Raw genomic sequence first — 27,213 nt, 5'->3', positions numbered from 1 at the left:
GATGAGAAAACTGATGCTAAAATCATGTCACAAGCAGGAAGCAGAACTGGGATGTGAGTTAGGATTCACTCAGGTGCTCACCCTGCCCCGAGACCATGATCGTCACTCAGGCTCTTGACAAGCACACACTGTCTTTTTTGGGGGGAGGGTTCCACAGCTTTTTTTTTTTTAATTAAGACTTTAAGTCTCCCCATCAACAACATCCCCACCAAAGTGGAACATCAGTTACAACTGAGGAGCCCACAGTGACACACTGGAATCATTTGAAGTCCACAGTTTACACTAGGGTTCACTGTTGGTGTTATATGTTCTATGGGTTTAGACAAATTGACGTGTATCCATCATTAGCATATCCTATACTGCCCTAAGGTACTAGCATATCCTTAGGAGCCCCTGGTGGCTCAGATGGTAAAGGGTCTGCCTACAATCGGGAGACCCGGGTTCGATCCCTGGGTTGGGAAGATCCTCTGGAAAAGGAAATGGCAACACACTCCAGTACTCTTGCCTGGAAAATCCCATGGACAGAGGGGCATGGTAGTCTACAGTCCATGGGGCTGCAAAGAGTCGGACATGACTGAGTCACTTCACTTTCACTTTTCACTTTCATGAGAAATGTTGGTCTACACTTTTCTCGTAAGGACTTTGTCTGGTTGTGGTATTAGGTTAATGCTGGACCAACCTAGATAGCATATTCAAAAGCAGAGACATTACTTTGCCAACAAAGGTCCATCTAGTCAAGGCTATGGTTTTTCCTGTGGTCATGTATGGATGTGAGAGCTGGACTGTGAAGAAGGCTGAGTGCCGAAGAATTGATGCTTTTGAACTGTGGTGTTGGAGAAGACTCTTGAGAGTCCCTTGGACTGCAAGAAGATCCAACCAGTCCATTCTAAAGGAGATCAACCCTGGGATTTCTTTGGAAGGAATGATGCTAAAGCTGAAACTCCAGTACTTTGGCCACCTCATGCGAAGAGTTGACTCATTGGAAAAGACTCTGATGCTGGGAGGGATTGGGGGCAAGAGGAGAAAGGGACGACAGAGGATGAGATGGCTGGATGGCATCACTGACTCGATGGACATGAGTCTGAGTGAACTCCGGGAGTTGGTGATGGACAGGGAGGCCTGCATGCTGCGATTCATGGGGTCGCAAAGAGTCGGACACGACTGAGCGACTGATCTGATCTGATCTGAACAGAATAAGTGAGGAAGTATTCCTTTTGCTTCTGTCCTCTGAAAGAAATGTAGGCAAGTATAATTTCTTTCTTAGACGCTTGGTAGAATTCACCAGTAAACCCATGTGGGCCTGGTGCTTTCTGATTTGAAAGATCGTTAATCACTGACTTAATTTTCTTCATAGATACAAGCCTATCAGGTAGTCTATTTCTTCTTGTGTGAGTTTGGGCAGGTTCTGTCTTTCAAGAACTGGTCCATTTTATCTAGCTTATCAAATTGGTGAACATAAAATTATTCATAGTATTGCTTTTATAGTATTAACTTTTTTTATTGTCCATAAGATCTATAGTGATGTCTACTTCTCCATTTCTGGTATCAGCAATTTGTGTTCTCCTTTTCCCTTAGTTAGCCTGGCTAGAAGCCTATAAATATCATTAATATTTTCAAAGACCCAGCTTTTAGTTTCACTGATTTTTCTCCATTCATTTCCTGATTTTAATTTCATTTATTTAGCTCTAATTATTATTTCTTAACTTCTGTTTACTTTGGATTAAGTAATAATTTGCTCTTTATTTCCTAGGCTGGAAACTTATTGATTTTACATCTTTCTTCTTTCCTAGTATATGAATTCTGGAGAAGGAAATGGCACCCCACTCCAGTACTCTTGCCTGGAAAATCCCATTGATGGAGGAGCCTGGTAGGCTGCAGTCCATGTGGTCACTAAGAGTCAGACACGACTTCACTTTCACTTTCATGCATTGGAGAAGGAAATGGCAGACCACTCCAGTGTTCTTGCCTGGAGAATCCCAGGGATGGGGGAGCCTGGTGGGCTGCCATCTATGGGGTCACACAGAGTCAGACATGACTGAAGCAACTTAGCAGCAGCAGCAGCAGTATATGAATTCAATGCTATAAACTTTCTTCTAAGCATTGTTTTTGTTGCTCCCCACAACTTTTGATGTGTTTTCAATTTCATTTAGTTTAACACATTTTAACATTTCTCTTGCTATTTCTTCTTTGTTTCATATGTTATTTAGAAGTGTGTGGTTTCATCTCCATGTATTTGGGGATTTTCTAGTAATCTTTGATTACTGATTTATACACAGTTGATTGATAGTCTGTTTTGCTCAAATACGTCCTTATTGATTTCTGCTGCTGGATCTATCCACATCTCCTCTGTCTGAAATCAACAGTTACTCCTGCTTTCTTTTAGTGTTATCATGCTATACTTTCCTTCTTCCATTTACTTTTTTTTCCTTTTTTTAATCCAATTTACATTTAAGCTGTGTTTTTACATTTCAAGTGGGTTTCTGGTAGACAACAGCGAGTTGAGTTGTGTTTTTTGATCCACTCTGATATCTCTTATCTTTTAACTGGTACATTTGGATCACTGAAATTCAAACTGATTGCCGGCATAGCTGGATTAGCATCCACCATATCTGTTGGTGCTTTCTATCTGTTGTCCTTGTTCTTTGCTCCTATTTTTGTCATCTGCCTTTTTTTCCCCTTCTGTTGTTTTAACTGAGCATTCCATATGATTCCTTTTTCTCTCCCTTCTTCGCATATTGGCTATACTTCTTTTTTGCTAACTTTCTAAAATGGTTGCCCTAGAGCTTGCCATATATACCTAGGGTTAATCCAAATCCCCTTTGCAATAACATTATTAATACTTTACTGGTGTGAAAAGTGTGCAAGTGTTAGTCACTCAGTTGTGTCTGACTCTTTGCCACCCCATGGACTATAGCCTCCCAGGCTCTTCTGTCCATGGAATTCTCCAGGCAAGAATACTGGAGTAGGTTATCATTCCCTTCTCCAGGGGATCTTCCGGACCCAGGGATCAAACCCAGGTCTCCCACACTGCAGGCAGATTCTTTACCATATAAACCATGTAAGTTAAGTGTAGATAGCTTAAAAAAATAACCCTAATTCCACCCTTCCATCCCTTGTATCATTGCTATCACTCATTCACTTAACACAAGCATACACAAGTGTGCACACATGTGCACGCACACACACACATGTAGTTTAATTCAATTATGGCCTCAGAGCAGACCCTGTATCATTTCTATTTTTTAAAATTTGTTGATGTTTTTATATATTAAACTAAATATGTATATATATATATAACATATACATAAACATATAATTGACTACACTGTTGGTTTTATTGTTCTGAAATAATTCTTATTTGTTAGATCAATGAAGAAGAAGAAAAATTAGTTGTTCTTTTTACCTTCACTTAGCCCTTCTTTGGTGTTCTTCCTGACCTTATGTAGATCTGAGTTTCTGACACACATTATTTTCCTTCTATGTAAAGAATTCCTTTGAACACTTCCAGCAAGGCAGGTCAGCTTTTCACAAATTCCCTCATTTTTTCTTTGTCTGAGAAGGTCTTTATTTCTCTTGAAGACTTCCTTTCACTTTTAAAGGACTTCACAGGGTGTACAAGTCTGATTTGGTGGGATTTTCCCTTCACAAACTATTTCACTCCACTCTCTTCTTGATTGCAGGGTTGAGGGGAAGTTGTATATAATTTTTATCTTTGTCCCCCTATATCTATAGATACCTCTGTATTTCTGATTTTTCGAAGTTTAAGTCTGATGTGCCAACGTGCACTTCTTGTATATCTGTCCTGCTTGGCGCTCTCTGAGCTTCCTGGATCTGCAGTCTGATGTCTGACATCAGCTTACAGAGACCCTGTCACTGCCGTGACTCAGTTATCTCCTGTGTTCCTTTCTTTCCGTCTCCTGCTCCTCTTCTCATTACGCCACGCCTTTTGTAGTTCCCGGTGTCCTTCAATGTTCTGTTCTGTATTTCTTCAATCTTTGTTCTGCTTTTTGAGATTATATGGACATACCCTCAAGCTAAAAGATTCTTTCCTTAGCTGTGTCCAGTCTACTAATAAACCCATCAAAGGCATTCATCATTTTTTAAAGATAATTTTATTTATTTATTTATTTTTGGCTCTGCTGGGTCTTTGTTGCTATGAGGGCTTTTCTCTAGTTGTGGCCAGCAGGGGCTACTCTCCAGTTGCAATGCACGAGCTTCTTACTGTGGTGGCTTCTCTTTCCTGGAGCACAGGCTCTAGAGCATGGGCTCAGCAGTTGCAGTTCTCAGGCTCTGGAACATAGGCTCAACAGGCTCAGTTGCTTCATGGCATGTGACATCTTCCTGGCCCAGGGATCAAACCCATTCCTCTTGCATTGGCAGGTGGATTCTAAACAACTGAGCCACCAGGAAAGCCCCCTGCGTTCTTCATTTCTATTACAGTGTTTTTGATCTCCAGTGTTTCCTTTTGGTTCTTTCTCGGGATTCTCATCTGTCTGCTTACCTGTCCATCTAATGGATGCCTATTTTGTCCATCAGATACCTCAGCATATGAATCATAGTTGTTTTAAACTTCCTGGTCTGATAATTCTAACATCTCTGCCATATCAGTTCTGCTACTTGCTCTGTCTCTTCCAGTTGTGGTTTTCGCCTTTTGGTGTGCCTCGGAAATGTTTCTCGATATGCAGATGCGATGTTTTGGGTAGAAGGAACTGCTGTCAATAGGCTATTAGTGATGTGGTGGGTCTGGGAATGCAGAAGCCTTCTGTGGGTCCTTTGATGACCCCTTTGATGAGGTCTTGAGACCTCTCTGAGACTGTGCCTCTGGGCTGTGAACTTGGCAAGTGTTTCTCAGTATTTCCTCCCTCCTTATGTGAGACAGGATGGTGGAGTTGGGAGTTTCCCTTCTCCGGAGGGGAAGGCCAGGGCAGTCTGGAGTGTGTTTCCCCTTCCAGGTCAGTTAGCCTGCAGTAATCCCCTGCAGGCTGGGCGCTGGTGACCCGGTATCTCCTGAGTGCAGCCTGGCTAAGCACACAATCTCTGTTCTGTCTAGTGGCTGCTTTCCTTCCCCCCAGAGCAGGAGGGATTCCTCTTCCCTGATACTCACTGTTAGGGCTTCTGGATAGTGGGGCCCCTCTACCCTGGGTCCCCCAGAGCCTTAACTCTACTTGTCTCCCCTGAGCCTCCAGGGCCCATTGCTCCAGTCCAGGATTCCATGGCTCTCACCACAGCATCCACTCCTGAGTCCCTCCTCCAGGACTCCCTGCATCTCTGCCTCTCCGACCCTGGGGGCAGTGGTTTGTCCTGTGCTCTCCTCTCCCTTCGAGATCCAAGAAGAGTTGTTGACTTTTCAGTCTATTTGGTTTTCGCTTGCTGTCAGGATGTAGTGATAACTCCCAAGCTCCCTACAGGCTTTGAATGACGCCTGTGGTTCCCAGCCCACCCTCCACACTCTGGAGACCGAGTCACAAAGAGCTGTCTTCCCACGTTGGCTTCTCTCTAACTGTGTGGCCCTGGGCAAAAGTCACATTTCTGAGCTTCAGATTCCCGGTCTCTGAGGGGTATCACTTAGAACTGCAGGCTTCCCTGTGGCTCAGATGGTAAAGAATCTGCCTGCAGTGTGGGAGACCCAGGTTCGATCCCTGGGTAGGGAAGATCCCTAGGAAAAAGAGAATGGCTACCCATTCCAGTAATCTGGCCTGGAGAATTCTTTGGACAAAGGAGCCTGGCGGGCTACAGTCCATGGGGTCACAAAGCATGCCACATGACTGAGTAACTAACACTTTCACTTCCTTTCACTTAGGACCACAAAGGACTGTTCTGAGTAGGCCTGGAGTAAGTTACAAGTGCTTCAGCTCTGAGGACTGGTACAAACTTAACACCCACTTGTTGAGTAAACAGAAGCCCCCTCCTCACTGCTGCACTGTTATTTCTAAATCTTGCTTTCATCCGACTACATCCCTGCTCAAAAGCCTGAAGATCAGCCTCCAAACTGCAAGCAGCTGCTCTACACTCTGACCACCTGCGGCAGCTGCCGCCTAGGCTCTTCCTTGGCCTTGAAATGCTGTTTTGGGGTGTTCTGTTACTTTCTCAGGAGTATGCCTTTCTTGTCTCCTTAACTGGAACTTAGTTCTAAAGGAAAGGGATCCAATTCATAACGTGTTGCTGGTACCAGGCTTTCCATAAATAATTTGTGATAAGGAGGAGGAAGTGGGCTGGTGGGGGAGGGGAGTAAAAAATTATTAAGAGAGGACAGAACATGGTGCCCCCAATAAAATAAGATGGCAATGCCTAGGTGACGCTGAGCAGAACATAAGCTGTCCAGGCCTCTTTGTGTGGCTGGAAGACATCTTTTAAAAAGAACAGAAACGCAGCTGCACATGGTGTAAAATGGAGTCATGTAACTGGGCCAAAATAATATAACGATGGCACGTTTCCCTCGTTTGGACAGAAACATCAGGCTGCATAATAACTATAATAGTGCAAATGTCTGGACATTGATTATGGGAAGGGACTGTCCTTATCTTATTATATAAGCACCTCCCCTTAATCCTCATAGAAATCTCCGGCGTTGGTACTAGTTTTACCCCCATTTCACAGATTGGGACACCGAGGCTTTGAAAATTCAGTGACTGATCCGGATGCCTGGCCAGACTCTATGCACTCCTACACATTCTGGCCTGCATGCCCAGCTGACCTGAGCTCTCCATGCTCTTGCTAGTGATTCTTTCCGGAAAACCCACCAGGCGCACTCCTGCCTCGGCCTTGCAGTGCTTTTCCCTCTTCTGGAAGGTTCTCCAAAGATGCCGTCACAGCTGTGCCCTCAGTCCCTGCAGGTGTCCCTCGGGGACCCTCCTGACTGGAGCGGCCATCCAACACAGCAGCCGGGGTCTCCCACTTCCCTCTTCTGACACACGACGCGGTCTGGTCCACTACAGGAGCTACTTGCTCACATATGACCCTTGTAGAACTTGGGGGAAACCTGGGTACTCCTCTCTCTGCCTCGAAACCAAAAGGCACTGAGGCCAAACGGCACTGGACTCAGGCCAGGGTAGGAAGCCGGGACAGCTTGGGCAGAATCAGGGCTCCAAGCCCAGCTCTACTGATTCCACCTGTTGTGATTTCTGACCCCAGGCCAACTCTCCCTGTATCTGGTTCACTCAAAGATCTGCGCCATGAAGATGCAGGTGCTGCACTTGTGGACAAAACCTGGTGTTGGCACACCCCGGGCGGTTGCCACCCGCGTGGTTCCAGGGTGGGCCAGGTATCTGCCGTGCCCGCCTCGCCCCCTCACCCTGACCCCGCCCCTCCCCTCACCCCACCCCTTCACAAGACCACGCCCATCACCCAGCCCCACCCCAGCCCCGCCCTCACCCGCCCCCGCCCCGCCCAGGTTCTGACCTCACATCATTTCCGCCATGCGCGAAGGAGCCGAAGCAGGCGGTGAGGACCTGCAGGAAGTGGAAGAGCAGGTGCACCTCGGGTGAGTCCTTCTCCTCCTTTTCCTCATCCGCCGGGTCGTCGCGCGGCGGCTCGGGCTCGGCCAGCGGGGGCGCCAACCGGACCTCCACGCCGCCCTCCTCGGCCTCGATCTCCGCCTCGGCCACGGCGTTGCAGTAGCTGGAGTAGCTGTCGTAGCGCAGCCGGCGGCGCGAGTAGGCCACGGCATCGGCCACCAGCTTCTCGCTGTCCTCGGGCGCGGGCGTGTCGCTGCGGCGTGTGGCCAGGCCGGGCAGCCCGCAGATGGCCGCCGTGTAGCACGTGTAGCTGTTGTTGCGCCGCAGCTGCCGCGGGGCCCCGTCGGCCGGCCGCTCGTCGCGGATGCGGTGCAGCAGGTCCTTGTAGAGCCCCGAGTCCTTGTGCACCGTGTGGTACACGTGGCCGTCGGCCCGCGCCGTGCCGTCGAAGCCAAAGGTCCCATTGGACACGGGTGACTTGGTGGTGCCGTGCGTCATGGACAGCGCCCGGCCTGCGGGGACAAAGGATAGACTGAGCCCGGCCTGCGGGGACAAGGGGCAGACTGAGCCCGGCCTGAGGGGGACAAGGGACAACTTAGCCCGGTCTGCGGGGACAAGGGACAGACTGAGCCCGTCCTGCAGAGACAAGGGACAGACTGAGTCCACGCCTGGGGTGCTGTGGGGCCACCATGTCAGCTCAGGAAGGTTGGACAGTGAGGGTTTTTGCATTTTTCCACCGTACTCTTTATTTTCCAACTTGACTAAGCAGGCCATGCAGTATGGTAAAAATAAAAAGGGAAACTTGGAAACATACAGCAAAGGGTAAAACTAACAACACAGCATGGCAGTTAAAAGACGATGCTGCACTCTCCTAAAATACGGAAGCACTCTTTCCTTTTCCAGGAACAGGTAGGAGGAGGATCCGTATCAGGAGCTTATTTTACAGAACACTTGCTACAAGAGGGACTCAACCCATTTCCCTGTGAGATACACACTCCAAGTGCTCCTTAAAAATATGACACAAATGAACCCACCTATGAAAAAGAAACAGTCACAGAGAGAGAACAGACCGGTTCTTGGGGCAGGAGGAATGGAGTGAGAGGCTGGGGCTAGCAGATGTAAGCTCATAGGAGGGATAAACAAGGTCCTATTGTACAGCACAGGGAATTATATTCAATATCCTGTGATAAACCCATAATGGAAAAGAATATTTTTAAAAAGGATGTACATATATATATATGTATATACACACATATATATCACTTTGCTGTACAGCAGAAGTTACCATGCTGTTTAATCAACCGTATACTTCAATTAAAAAAAAAAGGCTGGTGGACACAGTCAAAGGCAGTCTGTCAGATCAGTTGGCAGAGATCATTCTCTTTCTTGGCCAAGTTGCAGATCCAGCCTGGACCGCGGTGCCAGCACCCCTGCAGGGAGGCAGGCCTGGCAGAGGCAGGAGCTGGCCCATCACTGTCCACAAACACTGTGGGAGAGAGGACCCCCACTACGGCCTGATGGTTTCCGTGATTCTCTAGTGGGACCACTGCCCCGGTTCCAACATCAGCTTTCTCTCTGCATCTCCCAGGAGGAAGGTGTTTGTATACAAAGCTGGATAAACTGATAATCTGATCTCCGGCAGTTAGTTGACTGCGTGTGGAAGACACAGGTGAGGGGCCCAGAGGTGCTGCTGGGAGACTGCAGGTGAATGGCTCTTGGAGGAAAGTCATGGGACAGGAACAAGCCCGGTCTGGGACTGACCAAGCCCTGGGCCCTTCAGCCCCTGAGTTTTCTCTGGGGACACTTGTGTGCACTGGAGCCCCATTGCCACATGCAGGCCAACTGTCCCCCAAAACTGCCTCTGCCGCACGCCGCCCCAGCCCCCAGGGACTTACCATATGGGGCCCGGGGGTGGTGACCCCCCGACATGCTCTCTGAGGTCCCCGAGGGCTCTGCAGCCGAGCCTGTGAGGGGGACGGTGCTGTCGTCATGGGCCTTGGCACCTGGCAGCTCTTTAAATACTGGGGACTCCACTTCCTGAATTTTATTGAGACTTTCATCAGAGGCTCTCGATAAAGCACCTTCTTTTTGTAATTTGCCTGAAGAAAATAAGAGTCATAACTGAAAATTTGGGAAGAGAATTCTTATTTTTGACAAATGAATATAAAAATAAATATTTATCGTGATACTTTCATACTTTGGGAACAAAAAAAAAAAGGGAAAATAAAGTGGACAATTCAATCTGGGAAACAGGCTAGAAAATTCAGCTACGGAGGGAAAGATGGAGGCTCAGCCCTGAGTTATCTTATCCAAAAGCAACAAAAAAGACAGGGTTAGATCTGATTCCCAAGGTAAACATTCTGTAAATGCTACAACCATCTAGACCGGCCTTCTGTTTGCTTACGCTGACCTCAGAATCGCTGAAATGTTTACCCTTTTTGTCTTCATAGATAGTTAGGGTCTGTTTCTTTTCTTCTGTTCAATAAGAGACTGCGCTCAGATTTCCTCAGGTCACCAAGTCTTAGGAAACAAGTAAATCATTTTCCTCAAAAGGAACAAAGAGATTCTGCTTTTAAAAATCCTCTACTTTCAAAAGAAACTAGGGATTTTCAAAAAGTGGTTTTGTAGCTGGAGTGCATTCTTGGTAATCAGATCTGGTATGTGGATTCCTGGTCTTGCTGCCTCACACTTCCCTGAGGAAACATCTAAGCTCTAACCTACCCAACTGACACGGACACGGTCTTCTCGGTTCCTCTGCCGGATACACTCATGCATCACCCTGGTTTCTGTATTTACCTAGATAGATCACTTCAGTCTCTGTTGTTGTTCAGTCACTCAGTTGTGTCCCGACTATTTGTGATCCCATGGACTACAGCACGCCAGGCTTCCCTGTCTTTCACCATCTCCCAGAGCTTGCTGAAACTCACGTCCACTGAGTCGATGATGCCATCCAACCATCTCGACCTCTGTCGTCCCCTTCTCTTCCTGCCCTCAATCTTTATACCTCTATCTCTATATTTTCTAAATCTAAAAGACAGATTTTTTTAGAAAAACTAAGTTTGTTTACTACAAGGAACAAATAAAGGTACACACAGGTTTCTGACCTCAAGCTGCTTACAATGTAGATGAGAAAAGTTAATATCTGTAAAGATAATAACAGATTTTTTAAACTGTATTTTTTTGGTTTGTTTTTTATTGTTTTTTGGCCACATTGTGCAGTTTGTCAGATCTTAGCTCCCCAACCAGGGATCAAACCTGGGCTTCTGCAGTGGAAGCATGGAGTCTTAACCACTGAACCATCAGGAAGTCCCCCCAAAATGTGTTAACGTATGAAACAGGTATTACCATTTTCTGTATTTTATAAATGAGCAAATTGAGGCCCAGAGAGACTGAATCACGGGGCTGAAGGTCACCCAGGCAGTAACATGCAGTCAGTTCAGTCTCTGTCCACGCCCTTAGCCATAGTCTGTACTTAAATGAATAGAACAAGGTACCTGTATGTTGAAATGTCAAAATACATGTCACTGGCCAAAAAAAATCTCTTGGCAAGCCAGACTGAGTAGTAATGTCAGTTTCCTACTGTAACATTACAGCCTAAAGGTGGGAGCAAAGATTTTATGGTCCATAACTCAGGGAATTAGTGCAGGACAGGGAAGCCTTGGCGTGCTGCAGTTCATGGGGTCACAGAGTCGGACACGACTTAGCAACTGAACAACAACAATCAGAAAAAGCTTTAAACATCAAGAGTGTTCAAGTTTAGTTTATCACTCCCACTGGGGTTAAGCCAGACAAGCAGGATGTTTAAGGTGGGGGTGGGGTTCCTTCTCAACCAAGAGCAGGGAGCGGCTACACAGGAGAGGAAGCAGCAGCTGGATATGAATCCTTCATAGTGTGAAATTGCTACTTAGTTTGAAGTGGTATGTACTAATGTAGTATTTTAATTATTAGTTTTTAAAACTTGCACGTGGCAAACTGGCTCTGTGTGTGTAGAATTCTGGTTCTAAAAAATGTCTAGGGATCTCACTGGCGGTCCAGTGGCTGGGACTTCACCTCCCAATGCAGGGTACACAGGTTCAATCCTTGGTCAGGGACCTAAGATCCCCACAAGATTCCAGGTGCCTTGTGGCCAAAAAACCGAAACATAAAACAGAAGCAATATTGTAACAAATTCAATAGACTTTAAAAATAGTCCACATTAAAAAAAAAATCTTAAAAGTCCAGATTCCTGTAACGCCTACCCCTATAGTCAGGCCCTCTGCCCCAGCCCTTGACAACCACCGTCTGGTCTCCGTCCCTACAGTTTTGCCTTTTCCAGATGTCATGTAAATGGAACCATAAGACGTGCTTCTGAGGCTGGCTCCTCCGACGTGGCACGATTAATGCGCCTGAGGTTCATCCATGCTGCTGCAGGCTCAGCAGCCCACTCGTCTTCACTGCCGAGCAGCAGTCTAATATGTGGATGTATTTATTTCCATAAATACGTGTGTGTGTGTTCTGTGGATAATCCAGGCTTTTAGTTTTTGGTGATAGCAAATGCAGCTGCTACAAATATTCATCTCCAGGCTTCTGTGTGAATTTAAAGGTGCATTTCTCTAGGGTAAACACCTAGGAGTGGGTAAGTGATTAACCTTATAAGAAACCATCAAACTCCTTGCGTGGGCGGCTATACCATTTTGCGTTCCCACCAGGAGTGCATGAATGAACATTCCAGCCACGCCTCAGCCTTGTCAGCATTTAGCACTGTCCTTTTTTTTCCTTAAAGCCATTAAAATAGATGTGTGGGAATACCTCATTGTGATTTTAATCTGTGTTTCTGATGTCAAGCAGCTTTTCATGTACTCATTTGCCATTCATGTATCTTTTTTTGGTGAAACAGCTATTTAAGTTTTTTGTTTTAAATCAGGTTGTTTTCTGAGCTTTCTTCATATGTTCTGAATACAAGTCCTTTGTTAGAGGACTTGCAAACACCTTCTCCCAGTCTGCAGCTTGTCTTTTCTCTTAATAGTGTTTCTTACAGGGCAACGGTTTCTAATTTTGATGAAGTGCAATTTACCAACTTCTTTTATGAATTGTGTTTTTGGTATCAAACCTCAACATTCTTTGCTCTACCCAAGGTCCCAAAAGTTTTCCTCTTTTTGCTCCCAAAGTTTCATAGTTTTCTATTTATACTTATGATACATCTTGAGTTAATTTTTTTTTTCCCCAAGGTGTAAGGCTTTAGGTCAAGGTTCTTTTTCTGGCATTTGATGCCCAGTTATCCCAGTATCATTGATTGTATCAGCGATTTTCAACAACTGACTTTGTTGAAAATCAGTTGGCCATATTTGTAGGTCTGTTTCTGGACTTTATCCTGTTCTGTTAATCTAGGTGTTTATCCCTTCGCCAGTTCCACACTCTCCTGTAGCTTTTTGTGGCATGGGTCCTTCAACTTTACTCTTCTCCAGATTTGTTTTGGCCATTCCAGTCCCTTTCCCTATAAAATTTTTTAAATTAATGACTTGTTTCTTTTTGACTGTGTTGGGTCTTCGTTGCTGAGTGAGGGCTTCCTCTAGCTGCAGCGATGGGGGAGGGGGGCGTCCCCTCATTATGGCTCACAGGCTCAGCTGCTCTCCGCATGAGGGATCTTCCTGGGGTCCCGTCCCCTGCAATGGCAGGCTGACCACCAGGGAAGTCCTCCATATACATTTTTAAAGTGACTTGTCTAAATCTACAAAATATCCTGCTGGGATTTTTATGCATTAAATGTACAGATCGATTTGAGAACGGACATCCTTCCAGTATTGAGCCTTCCCATTCATAAGCATGGTAACGTCTCCTCGGTTGTTCAGTTTTTCTTTGAAATGTGGGTTTCAAATTCAGATATGTCCGGATCAAACCATGATTGTAAGGTACCCTCTGAGGCCAAAAGGAAATTCTTCTTTTCTTCTGCCAGCCCTGTAAAGCGTGTGGCCGTAAGGCTTGGAATTCAATCATGTTGCCAGTGACAGGAAAGTAGCTGCTGCGGTTTTCTAAGCCAGGGTCTTCTTTTTTAAAAAACTGCTTTCACAGAGGTATAATTTCCGTACGATGAAATTTATACCTTTTAAAATGTGCAGGTAGATGACCTGTGACAAACAAGTACAGACTATAACTACCCCCCAATTAAGACAGAGTCCTGCAAGGTCCCCTCCTGTGCCTGCAGAGCTCTGTCCTGCCCCTAAAGTGCCCTTCTGTCTCTAAAGCCCCCTCCTGTCCCTGCAAAGTCCCCCCACAGCCCCTTCTGCAGTGACTCCAGCAGCCACTGGTTTCTGTGGCTGTGGATGGCTGTCCTCTGGAGCCCTGCAGGATGAGTTTGTTTGTGCGTGGCTCCTCCTGGGAGTTCGCCCTCTTCATTGCTCATCCGCCCTCTGCTGTATGAAGAGTTTGGTCATCCACTCACTTGTTAATGGGCCTGTGGCTTGTCTCCACTTCTTGGCTAGTATGACTTAATTTGTGTACGAGTCTCACTTCTTCTCTTGGATAAACACCTAGGGGTGGAATTACTTAAGTCATATGGTGAATGTTTGCTTAACTTCATAGGAAACTGCTAAACGAACTTTTCCCATCGTTGTACCAGTTTTTATTTCACCAGAGATGCGTGGGAATTCCAGTTATCACACTCGGAATCTGCTCTTTTTACCTTTCACCATTCTTGAGGGAGGGCAGTGCTAAGCTGCTGATTTGCTACCTGCCGTTACCCATGGAAACGAGGACCTCATTCTCACCAGGATCCCAAGTTAGCCAGGAAAAGTCTGAGCCAGAAAGCAGGCAGGCGCCCTGAGACAGGGACCGGCCTGACCGTGGTCATGTTCCCTCTGGCACTTAGGATCACGGTGCATGATGCCTGCAGGCTTAGGAATCAGAGCCTTTGTGCAGATCAGAAGAACAGAAAAGCACTTACCTGTTATTTTCCTCCGCATCCACGGACACACAAAGAGCCACACGAAGAGGGCGAACAGCAGCGCGACCCCAAAGGAGATGAGGGCGATCGCCCACATGGGGAGGACCAGGCCCATCACTGGGGACAGAGGGGACACAGCTGTCACGGGACACGTCTCCAAGGCTAGGTGTGACATCCCCACTCCTGCCATTCCCCGGCCCTGAAGTGCATCATCTGGATTCTGTGTTTAATAAAACTCTCAGCCACAACACTGTGCTAGACTTTTTCTGGGGAACAAAGTCTTGTCTTTAAGACACACGACTGGGACTTCCTGGATGATGCGGTGGATAAGAATCCACCTCTCAGTGTAGGGAACACGGGCCCCTGGTCCAGGAAGACTCCACATGCCTCGGAGCAACTAAGCCTGTGCGCCGCAACGACTGGGCCCATGCATCCTGCGGCCCTGCTGCTCTCGGGCGCTAGAGCTCCGCAGCAAGAGAAGCCACTGCAGTGAGGAGCCCACGTACCACGACAAGGAGTGGCCCCTCTCCACAAGTAGAGAAAGCCCACGACGAAGACCCAACGCAGCCAAATAAATGAATTATAAAATTGTAAAGAAATAATGGAGATGTACTGTTTACCCTGTGACTCTGTTGTTAACTCAGTGAGTAAGCTGATCATTAAAAAGTGACCAACTTGGCACAAACGACATATTAAGTTGGGAATAAACCCATTTACAGTATTATCTCAATACCTAAATTCCTGAGTGGACAAATGGGGGCATGAAGGGGTCTGTCTTCCCTCCCGATGCCCGCCCCCGCCTCCCCAGGGCAGCCCGAAGCCCATGGCTGCAGCGGCCACAGCAAGGCTGGCGGCCGCCTCTCTGGTTTCTCAATAGTCAGCAGCCCGGCTTTAAATGGACATGACGCTTGGACCACACACACAAACCTTTTTTAAAGTCAGCTTAAATTGAGAAACAGCAGACGCAGGAAGAGTCTGCTGCCCCGCTTTGTAACTGCCGGACAACAGGGCATAAATTTCTTGGGAGAAACGTGCCTTCCTTGTTCCAGGAAGAGGAGAGTGACTCCCATCACTGGAGACCTGGCACCACCACCAAGATGGGTCTGCACAAACAGACCTTGCCACACTCTCTTCTCTCCTGTTAGCTTCCTCCGTATGTTTCCTAGCCTCTCCATAATTTATCAACCTTTGTCAAAACGGTACATAAGTCCTGAAGTCTAACTGCTTCTCTGAGTGCTCATTTCTTTTCTGTGAAGGCTTCCATATGCATAAATAAACCCTTTTATTGTTTAAAAAAAAATAAAGTCAGCTTAGATAGAAAAGTGTTTTCAAAGGACACTGACTTTCAAGCTCAATTCTTCTTTCGAGGGCCAACTCATGGAATTACAACACAGAAAAGCTTTTCACTGCTGTCCGGTCCAGCACACAAAGTTGCCATTCCCTCAGTCAATAAAAAGGTGGAAGGTGGAGAGACATCAGGCTTCCCTGCCCTGCAGGGCCCCGAGCCCAGCTCCCCTGGTGACACAGGTGTGATTCAGACACTCACAGATGCCCCCTTGCACAGGCACAAGGAGACAGGCACGAGAGCACTCACTAGAGCACTGCCTGTAACAGCAGGAGTTTGCAAGAGAAGTGACACACGCATCATCATGGAAGCGTGAAGTCAGCGTGGTGCATGGCGTAAAATAAGGTCACGACAAATGGACTGGTAAGAAGAGATGCTCTTGTCTAGTTAAGTGAGAAAGGCCAGCGAGATCACGGTGTGTGCAGCACCACCCAACTTATGTCTAGAAGAGAAACACTGCTGTTTCCCCACCACGGCCAAGTGTACACTCCTGAACAGATCGTAAACGTTCTGGGAAGAACCAGCGGTCACTCCTGTGGAGGGATGGGAAACAGGAGGGGTCTCTCCCTGTGCTGTACACTATCCATCTTAAGCACAAGGCCACCCACCCTGGCATCTCACTCCCAAGCCCGAGGCCTTCAGCATTATACCACATTCTTTCTAAATAGAAGGAGAGAAGGGCTCTTAGTCACAAGCACAGGGATAGTGACAAAAACAGAGAAGGCAAAGAAAAAAAAAAACTGTAAAAAAATTTCAATAACTTGAAAATCAGAAACTCAGTCATTTGGGAAGCAAAATCAGGTCTGTTTATGTATCTGCTTGTTTGTTTGCTAAAGGCTCCTATAGCACTTACTTTCTGCTTTCATACTGCTAATTTTGAAAATTTATAATAAGCACACACTTTTGTAAATTGTTAAACTGTTTTTTTAAAGTTTGAAATAAGTGAACTGTTTAAAACTCTGCTCTTAAATAAACCTGTAATGCTGCAGGCTTTGTTACTATTAACTGTTCTTTTTTTTTAAATATAAAACTGACTTTCTTTTTTTCCATTATTTTTTTCATTGGCATATAATTGCTCACTGTTAACCATTCTATAAAAAGTAAGGGTGGCTCAGACCGTAAAGAATCCACCTGCAGTGCAGGACACCTGAGTCTGATCCCTGGGTCGGGAAGATCCCCTGGAGAAGGGAATGGCAACCCACTCTAGTATTCTTGCCTGGAGAATCCCATGGACAGAGGAGCCTGGAGGGCTACAGTCCATAAGGTCGCAAAGAGTTGGACAAGAACCATTATTTATATATATATATATATATGTATAAATCAACTGAAAATTATTCAGGTAAGGTATTATTAGACATTTTGGTAATGGTAAGAGGGAGAATGGGTAGTTAATACTCTAAATAGGGAGTCAGGATTAGCATATACAAGTATGGAAAGTAAGAACCAGAATCACCCAGCCTTGGCACCGTGGAAGGGTCACTGGTGGGAGCAGACACTCAGTAGCCAGGCGGCTCCACCTTCCAGCACCCGGACACACCAGCAAGCAAGGCCCCACATGGAGCTGCGCCGCGGCGGCCAGCAGCCCCGCCCCAGCCCTGGCTCTGTCTCTGGATCCAGGCTTGGAGCTGCTTATAAAACCACTCAGGCTGACCTCACTCGGCCGTGCCTGTGGCTGGGGCTCCCCGCTTCTGCTCTGTGTCTGCGTGTCAGTGTCCGGACACGGGGAAGGACCACACTGATGTGGTTTCTTGCTGAACTGAATGGTAACTGTTAATTACCAACATCAAACCAACTGCGGCTTAAAACTACCTGGCATTTGAAGAGTCCTCCCCGTCTGCTTTACGACTTCTGGTTGAGCTGATGATGAAGTTGACACTTGGGCTACTTTGGCCTCACTACCTTAACCTGATCTAAGACAGGTGAGCTCTGGATCCTGGGGGAGGGGCATGAAGCCCGGGGGCTGGAGAGATTAGTGTCTGAACGAGTGGACACTGTTGCTCCCAGGCCCCCTTCTCCTCCATCCCCTCTAAGCAGAGCCCACAGCAGGGCAGAGCAGGGCCGCTCCACATGCTCCTTCTGGGCCATCTCTGTACTGAGGTTACACAGGCTCCAGAGGGCATCAGGACCCACACCTGAAAGGGACAGGCTGAGGCCTGCTACACACAAGGCTCACGATGCTTCGTGGGGACAATGAGCCACAAGGTCACCTCCTCTTGAACCTTTACCATCACGACCGCCTTCACCATCGGTTTGGCCTAGAAAGTGGCCAGGAAGCTCTGGAGCCACCCTCTGAGTCACAGGACTGGATGGAAGATCAGAGGGTGAGAGGGGCGGGAGACACGGGAAGAAAGCCAGGGGTGGGGCAAGATGGCGAAGGGCAAAGGAACCAGGAAGATGGGTGAGTTGCTGATGGTGAGAAAGAGAGAGGAACAGAATGGGGACTGGATCTTACTGAACTATTCCAGCAATTTAGCAAATTAACAGAGCATCAAGAGCACACACCAGCATGAACGTATATACAAAACAGAAACAGACCCACAGACATAGAAAATAAACTTCTGCTTATAAAGGGGAAAGGAGGGAGGAATAAACCAGGAGTTTGGGATTAACAGATACACACTGTGCATACTCAGTCGCTTCAGTCGGGTCTTGACTCTGTGACCCCATGGACTGTCTCACCAGGCTCCTCTGTCCATGGGGTTCTCCAGGCAAGAATACTGGAGTGGGTTGCCATGCCCTTCTCCAGGGGATCGTCCCGATTCAGGGACCAAACCTGCATCTCTTATGTCTCCTGCATTAGCAGGCAGATTGTTTACCACTAGATCCACCTGGGAAGCCCAACAGATACACATTACTATATATAAAACAGATAAACAAGGACCTATTATATAGCATAGGAAACTATTCTCAACATTATGTAATAACCTATAAGGTTAAATCTTAAAGGGAAAAGAACCTGAAAAAGAATACACATGATATAATAATACACAATATACATTAAGAGTATGTGGGAACACGTGTATACCTGTGGCGGAATCATGTTGATGTATGGCAAAACCAATACAATACTGTAAAGTAATTAACCTCCAATTAAAATAAATTTATATTAAAATAAGTATATTATATAATATATGCTTAATATGTAATTATATAATCATACATTAAGTTATATAATTTATATTATATATGACATATTATAAATTATGTGCTTATATAGTTATGTATTTATATGTCATACATATTATGTATTATATGTGTTAAGTATATGTACATAAGGAAATGGCAACCCACTCCAGTGTTCTTGCCTGGAGAATCCCAAGGACGGGGGAGCCTGGTGGGCTGCCGTCTGTGGGGTCGCACAGAGTCGGACACGACTGAAGCGACTTAGCATAGCATGTGTATATAATCCTGATTAACTGTGCTGTACACCCGAAACAAACACAACACTGTAAATCAACTATGCTCCAATTAAAAAAAAAAGAGCAGCAGGACTTACTTTCAAAGCCTCATGCGAGAGATGCTGACTAATAGTTATAGGACCCAGCTCTAACTTGTACTAAATATACAGAAGCAAGTTTCATGGATAAAAAAATCAATGAAATGCAAAAATCCAGCACAGAAAAGCCCTTCAATCAATGCACTTTCAGGGGAAAACTTTTTTCCTTCTGAAAATTCAAGGTAGACTTTTTTACAATAAAATTTTTGACAAAAATACTTGGTACTGAATGGCCTTCCTGCTAGGGTCTCAGATTATCCTCGGATAAGATGCTCAAGAGGGCGCTGAGGCTCGGCCGCAGCCCGGGGAAGGCAAAGTAGGACACGGCTTGGGCCTGAACTGCTCCGTCCCTCGGCCAGGAGCGGCTGCCAGGAGCCCACACTGGGCGCGCGGAAGCCCAGGCCCGGCTCCAGCCCTCAATGGCCTTTCATGTCCAGCTCTTTCATTTTCTGAACAGCAAAGATATGATGAATAGTGATTCAGCTCAAACCTCAGGCATCCTTGCAATTCTCTCCCAAACCCCCTGAAGATCAGGGTATCCAACGGACTTGGGGAGGAAGTACAGAGAACCGTTACACCCACTCATGGTCTTCCGGAGTCCTTACTTTGGTACAGCCCTTATTTTTCACATACAACAATCACTGTTACAATCTGATGCTTTGAACATGTTGCTCTACAACAAAACCAAAACTAGTGACTCCATTTATTAGTGAAGAGAGGACTAGTAAAAAGTGATTCTACAAACGAGGTCCACGTGGTGTGTGTGTGTTAGTTACTGTGGGAAAACGAAGCTTCTCCAAACCCCTCAGGCTCTAGCCCATGTTAGTCCCTTACACCTCTCACCTACCTCTCCAGCACCCTCTCTTCTCCCTTTCTCTGGTTGAATTTTATAAATAATACAAGATTAAAAAAGATCAGCCATAGATAATCCACCCGCCCTACCTCCTGTGCATGCAGCACAGGGACCTCTGCTCAGCATCCTGCGCTAACCTGCATGGGAAAAGAATCCGAAGACAGACAGACTCGTGTAACTGAACCACTTTGCTGTTCACCTAAAACTAACACAATGCAGTAAATCAACTATACTCCACTATAATATAAAAATTTTTTAAAAATCAGCCATACAAAACTGTAGGATGTACAAATATGAAAATGCCTCCTGTCCTCCCCTCTTGAACCCACTTCCCAGAGAAACACTGATAAATATTTGGTATGTATCTTCCCAGGCATTTTCTAGAGATAAACAAACATCTAGTGCAGAGTGTGGATTTCTTTTACTTGCCTTAAATTTAGTAGATGTAGACTGTACTGTATATATTGTTCTGGGCCTGCATTTCTCACATAACAGTATACTGCGGACATTTTCCCACAGTAACTCACACACACACACACACACGCAGACCTCATTTGAAGAATCTCTTTTTGCTAGTCCTCCCTTCCCTGATAAATGGAGTCACTAGTTTTTGTTCTGTTTCAGATCAACATGTTCAAAGCACTGGAGGAGCTCCCTAGGTAAGAGGAATCCTGGGGCAACTTTAGGAAGATGAAGCACCACTTTGAAATTACAAAATGCTCTTTCCTAATCTGTCCTATAATTGGGATTTTTCTTCCCCCTGCATATGGTACTAGCTTTCTCAAACCAGGGTTTACTTAACAACAGTTCTGAGAAGGAAGTGAGTTCAAATCACTCTGTTCTGAATCCTGCTCTGAGTGAAATTGGACTCTTCTCAGCTCAGGCCTTCCCCACCCAGGGCTGGGAACCACCCCAGCTCCAACGCCCACTCCCTACAGCTTGGAATGTAAAAATTCAACACAGAACACAGAGCATCTCTGGGAACCAAGATCTTTCTCCTGAGTCATCAGGGGTGCCTGATGCTCTGGGTTCCCTGGGGCTGGACCAGAAGGGCTGCCACTAGGGGAGGAAGAGGAGGAGGACATGGAGGGGAGAGGGAGAGGCTGGGAAAGGAAGAGAAGGGTGAGGAGGGGGGGGGGGAGAGAAGATGGAGAAGGAGGGGGAGGGAGGAGGGGGAGGAGAGAGGGGGAGGGGAGTGGGAAGAAGAGGGAGGAGGAGGGGAGAGGGAGGACGGGGAGAGAGAGCAGGTGGGAAAGGAAGAGAAGATGGAGAAGGGGAGGAGGGGAAAAGGAGGAGGGGGAGGGGAGTGGGAGGAGGGGAAAGAGGAGGGGAGAGGCAGAAGAGGGAGAGAGCAGCTGGGAAAGGAAGAGAAGATAGAGAAGGGGGAGGAAGGGAGAAGGAGGAGGGGGAGGGGTGGGAGGAAGGGGAGGGGGTGGGAGGAGGGGGAAGGGGAGGGGAGTGGGGGGCAGAGGGAGGGGGAGGGGAGAGGCGAGAGGGGGAGAGGGAGGAGGGGGAGGGGAGAGAAGATGGAGAAAGGGGAGGAGGGGAGAGGGAGGAAGAGGAGGAGAAGGCAGCCCATCTCAGGCACAGACCACTTTGGGGAAGCCAGACAACCAGGCCTGGTGGAGTCAGAGAATTCATCTGCTGGTGAGGAGTTAGGGCTTTTGAAGAGCACCTCTTTACATAAGGACTGTGATAAGATAAAAGCATTTATGGTGAAAGGATCATATTATTAGGGTTTGGATTAGGGTTAGGGTTATTAGATAAAGTGGTCTGTATAGTCAAAGCTCTGGTTTTTCTTGTAGTCCTTTATGGATGTGAGACTTGGACCATAAAGAAGGCTGACCTCCAAAGAATTGATGCCTTTGAACTGTGGTGTTGGAGAAGAGTCTTGAGAGTCCCTTAGACTGCAAGGAGATTAAACCAGTCCATCCTAAAGGAAATCAACCCTGAATATTCACTGGAGGGACTGATGCTGAAGCTGAAGCTCCAACTTTGGTCACCTGATGCAAAGAGCTGGCTCACTAGAAAAGACCCTGATGCTGGGAAAGCTTGAGGGCAAGAGGAGAAGAGGGCAGAAGAGGATGAGATGGTTGGATGGAATCACCGACTCAATGGACATGAATCTGAGCAGACTCCAGGAGATAGTGGAGGGCAGGGAAGCCTGGTGTGCTGCAGTCCATGGGGTTGCAAGGAGTCAGATACAACTTAGCAACTGAAGAACAACAATAGGTAAAGAGGTGGTTAGGGCAGGGACCCTCCAAACGCACAAGCATCAGGTCACCCCGAGCGCTCCGTCCCATAAACCTGGACTGCTGGGCTGTGTTTCTGGTTCAGCGGGTCTAAGCCTAAGGATCTGCATTTCTGACAAGTGACCACGTGACGCCAATGCTCCTGGTGCAGGGACCACACTTGGACGTGGGAAGTGTCATTAGCTAGTCTGCTCCGACTCCACAAAGCCGTGTGCCATGAGCCTCACTCAGCATTTGTTCTAGAAAGGCAGAACAAAAACCAGGTCCCGCCAGCTGAAGCCCTTCATCAAAAATAAACTTCAGGCTTGTATCCAACCCAACCCAAGTGATTTATCCAACCCAACCCACTTTATTTCCTCAAGTTATTTTTGCTTCTTGTGAATTATTTTTTTAAGGACAAAAAGGCAAAGAATTCTTGAAGAGTGCTAACTCGGTCTCTGAAGTATAAGGATGACTTCTGAGACAAGTCACGTCAAACACAAAGTAAAACAAATCAAACTAAGCCCAAGATATAAACAACTTCAAAATAATTCAGGGAGGAGGAAGGGAGAAGTCAAACCAGAGCTCCGTGACTCAGCCCATGGGGACCCACGGGGTCCAACTCCACAGGGAAAAGTGCCACTTATCAGAGTCTCTGAAAGTTGCAACAGGGTTAGGTTGATGCCACCACTCTTTGTTAGAACATTTCATTCTTTCCTCTTATCTCTAAGGCCCCTTACATTGAATGGAAACATTTTAAGGAAGAAAAGGACTAGGAAGATTAAATCTCAAAATCGGCGGAAAGGCCGGCCAGTTGTGAGAGAGGCAGAGGACTGGGTCCTCCCGGCTCACTTGTCCCCAGATATGACACCAGGGCTACAGACGACCCAGCAGATGGCAGAGAAGCTGGCATGAGGAGACAGGATGGAATTAACGTCTTAGTTTCAAGGGCGAAGTTAACCTTCAATGTTTAAATAAAAATAGGATTTGGACTCAACTACTGGATGGATATTCTAGAAACACTCCCCAGAGCAAGACCTCAGCAAAGACCTTTTCGGACTCTGGCTGGACCCTCTGTCCTGACCTTCCTTCCCTATGCAAAGCCCCTCACCCCCAAACTTCAAGTAAGGACAAGCTCCCACAGCAGCGTGTGTGGGGAGACAGAGACAGCTGACTCAGGACACGCTGGAGACGTAAGGCTGAAGAGATGACCGATGGCAGGGAAGGAAACCGCGCCCCCCAGACCCCTGAGCATATCGTGAGCAGCCCCCGAGCTCAGCGCTCTGCCCTCATCACCTCCTGTCACGTGGCCTCCCTTTCACAGAGGTTCCTGCCCACCCATCTCTCCTTTATGAGGTGCAGAGGCTCGGGGAGAGGAAGCGATGGGCTCTCCCAGCACGGGGAGTGTCGACTGTGTTCCTAGGTGAGTATCCATCACCAAGGTTCTCATACCGACTTCCTGATATTCCCAAACAAAGGGGCAGCCACCCTCTTCACACTACCTGGACATTAAATAGATACAAAACCACGTAATTTCCAAATATATTAGAAGCCTTTTTTTTGGGGGGGGAGGTGCTGAGCTTCATGGCTCGTGGGATCTTAGTTCCCCAGCTGGGGATTGAACCCAGGCTCTGGCAGTAAAAGCACCAAGCCCTAACCACTGCGCAGCCAGGGAACTCCCTGGAAGCTGTCTTTAAAGAGAGTGAGGAGAAAGGAAAGGATGTATGAGGCCGATGTATTCTGATCGTCATTTACAGTGACATCGGGGACCAGGGACTAGATGCTGGGTGTCTGACCCCTGCCTGTCACGTGCCAACGGAGTACCCTAATGGGGGCTTGGAACTAGGCTGCCCACTTTCAAGTCTGCTCTATGCCTCACTAGTTATATGGCCTCAGCACTCAGCCAGCTTCACTGTGCCTGTTTCCCACCTGTCAGGAGATGTTGGCAATATTACTGATTTCCTAGAAGAGTTAATTCATTTAAAACTCAGCTCAATAAAAGCATTTATTTTTTATTATTCTTCAAAACTTCTCGATGAGGTATTTATATTATCCTTGGTTGCCTCTTTCATTATATAGTTTAATTTTTGTAGCATAATTTTATCTCGTAGTAATCTGATTCTTCTAGAGAATTTGCAATAAAACTGCAGCAAAAGATGAGAAAAACAGGGACTTCCTTGGTGGTCCAGCGGTTAAGTCTACACACTTCCAATGTAAGGGATGCAGGTTTGATCCCTGGGCTGGGAACTAAGTGATGGCCAAAAGATAAAAAATTAAAATATTTTTTTTATAGATGAGAAAAAGAAGTGATGGAAAAAATAGGTAAGTCTAGAAAAAGTCAAATTTTAATAAAAATCATACATTTGTGGTCTTCTGACATTCAGATCAAGAACCAGGGAGAGAGAGAAATAGAGGCTAGGAAAAAAAATACAGGATTTAGAAAGAAATGATTCTCATTTCCACCAGTTCCCATTTCTAGGACTCTGTCTGACAAAGGGCCCCTCGCCTTCCTTGTTTAATCTCTTATGTAACTAGCGCAGGAGCCGTCTGGTCATCAACGGCTGCTCGTCTTTCTGCTCAGCTCACCTGGGCTCTGGGAGCTGAGTAAAACCAAGACCAAGTGCTCGGGTGGACAGGTCATCTCTCTGCTCCAGATGACTTCCCACCTGGTGCTCCGGGGCCCACCCAGCACCACGCGAAAGCTTTGTGAGATGCACAGACTTGGGGTGGGGTGGCCTTCACACCGGAGAACTGCTTTTTCTCTGCCTCCGCCTCTGCTTTTTGTTTTTTTAAGGGATCATGGAAACAGCCTTTGATAAATACACTTCATACTCTGAATGATCAAGCCGGAAGGGCCATCAGGCTGCTGTTGTCTGAGGCGAGGGTCTCACCTCTCTCCAGCTCACCATGACGCTTACCTTGCACTTTTCACGTAACTTACAGCAGGTGTGATGCTTCGCCGCTGCCCCCACCCCTGCCCCTGAAATCTGAAAGCCCTGACCTCAACTCTTCAAAGCTGTACGAGCCATGTTCTGAACGCTCTTCAGAAGACGCCCAAGTAGAAGGTTACGCAGTGCTATGAATCGCGGCGCGGTGGGGCACACCCCTGGTGGCTCAGTGGTAACAAATCTGCCTGTAACGCAGGGTGTAATGGGTCTGGGCTGGGAAGCTCCCAGGTGCCTCGGGGCAGCGAAGCCCGTGCTCCACAACTGCTGAAGCCCATGCAGCTAGAGCCCGTTCTCCGCAACAAAGAAGCCAGCACGGTGACAAACCCCGGCACCGCCCTACAGGGTAGCCCTGGCTCGCCGCAGCCAGAGGGAGCCCATGCGCGGCGAGGAAGACCCAGCGCAGCCACAAATAAAAAAGAAATAGAATTAAAAAGAACCATTCAGAGAGCATGAAGCACACAAACATACAGTCAGATACGGCTATTAAGGCCTGAGAAAAACTGCCTTGAGAAAACCCCGCTGGCGAAATTAATAAGGATTTCCCCCATTTCGGAAGAGGGTGCTTTCGACTGTAAGGATGCACCATTTAGCAGAAGCTTTATCTTTTCAACAGAGACAGGGAGATTTCTGTCAGATATGGCCCATAACTGAATATGAATCCTTAATGGACATTAGCGAGAAGGAAAACACCACTGCGAGCCTCTCCACTGACCGGACGCCCCCACGATGACAGGTGTGTCAGGATCCGGCTGTAGGAGGCCCATCCCAGGGAGAAATGGGCACCCCTCTCCACCGTCCTCTCCGCAGAGACATGGACGGAGATGCTGAGTGAGGCCCCTACGAGCTCATCAACACGGAGATGTGTGCGAATACCAATACTGCGTGAAAGCATTTTACCCACTAAAAAGGTTAAAGAAAGGGACTTTTAACCAGGCCCCACCCCAAGCCCTTGGGAAAAAAAGAACACAGGCCGCCAGAATGGGAAGAAAAGGAGGAATTCTGAAAACAGAAGTACCACTGGTTTGAGGATCTGGGGGACGAAACAGCACAGCTCTGGTGACTGGACTTACTGGCCTGATGAGTTCTGGGGATGCAGGGTGGATGTTTGTGCTGTGGACACGTGGCAGCCCCCCAACCCTGACCGGGGTGAGGACCTACTGTTTACACCTGCCCCCTCCTCCCCCGCCCCCGGGCCCCCAGCTCAGGGAGGTTCGGGCTGCCACATCACGTCCTGTGACTCCGCACCAGGAAGGGGATGTTAATCGTCTTTTTTTTTTAACCCAAGTCTCTGGCTTTTCTATTTCACACCTCTCTTGAATATGTAAAACAAGTAACTGTGCCTCCTGTTCTTCGCTCTGCTCCGTAAAGACCACGAGAAGCACTTCTGGCTGGCGGCCAGCAATAGCGCCAGGCCCAAGTCCACCACCCAGGCTGGACTCTCACACGCCCACTGGCCGAGGGCTCTTACCTGGGGCTCCGGTGTACATGATGGAGAAGACATTGATGGCGATGGTGGCGGCGTAGAACACGGGAAGCGCCCGGAGGCCGTTGGGAACAGGGTCCTCCTACGGGGTAAGGAGATGAGGGGGCAGGTCAGGACTCCAGGGGGTGTCTGCAGGCGGGCAAGATGACATGCAGTGCTGCTCGGGGAAAGCCCCGCCTGGGCTGTGTGCACCCCCAGACCCAGCGCTGGCCTGGGCTATCCTTCCCACACGAGCGCTGTGTCAAAGGGCCGCCACGGGGACCAGCAGAAACATCGAAGCACAGGGACCGCGTGGGCTGGCGGGACACTTGGGGACAGAGAAGGGCTGCAGGTGAGGCCAGCTACGAGGACCCAAGCCCCAAGCCGGCCTCCCCTTTCAGAACCCAGGGTGCTCGCTATTCTAACGATGTGCACGCTGGCCCCCTAAAATCCACCTTCCACAAATATTTTCAGGCCTGACCCTCCGAGGACGCCCTGAGAAAGT

The 27,213-nt window shown here is 47.5% G+C and overlaps 1 protein-coding gene and 1 long non-coding RNA gene across 4 annotated transcripts in view; one reads left to right on the top strand and one right to left on the bottom strand.

Annotated features, from left to right (window-relative positions):
- The window catches only part of SLC20A2 (solute carrier family 20 member 2), a 113,899-nt gene that overhangs the window by 13,976 nt on the left and 72,710 nt on the right, over positions 1–27,213 (bottom strand). For all 3 annotated transcript variants that reach the window (XM_055566991.1, XM_055566990.1, XM_055566989.1), the window contains 4 exons: positions 26,715–26,811; positions 14,374–14,490; positions 9,350–9,553; positions 7,399–7,966 (listed from right to left, as the gene is read on the bottom strand). In XM_055566991.1, the coding sequence (XP_055422966.1) occupies positions 7,399–7,966; positions 9,350–9,553; positions 14,374–14,490; positions 26,715–26,811 (986 nt within the window). The remainder of the gene's footprint in view (positions 1–7,398; positions 7,967–9,349; positions 9,554–14,373; positions 14,491–26,714; positions 26,812–27,213) is intronic.
- On the top strand, positions 10,399–12,003 carry LOC129642971 (uncharacterized). Its single transcript, XR_008709960.1, has 2 exons — positions 10,399–10,792; positions 11,770–12,003. It is a non-coding gene; the product is annotated as an uncharacterized LOC129642971 (long non-coding RNA).

Source organism: Bubalus kerabau, chromosome 2 (genome assembly GCF_029407905.1).
Source record: "Bubalus kerabau isolate K-KA32 ecotype Philippines breed swamp buffalo chromosome 2, PCC_UOA_SB_1v2, whole genome shotgun sequence".
NCBI lineage: Eukaryota > Metazoa > Chordata > Mammalia > Artiodactyla > Bovidae > Bubalus > Bubalus kerabau.
Note: the sequence above shows the minus strand (reverse complement) of the source record. Positions and strands in the feature narration are given on the sequence as shown.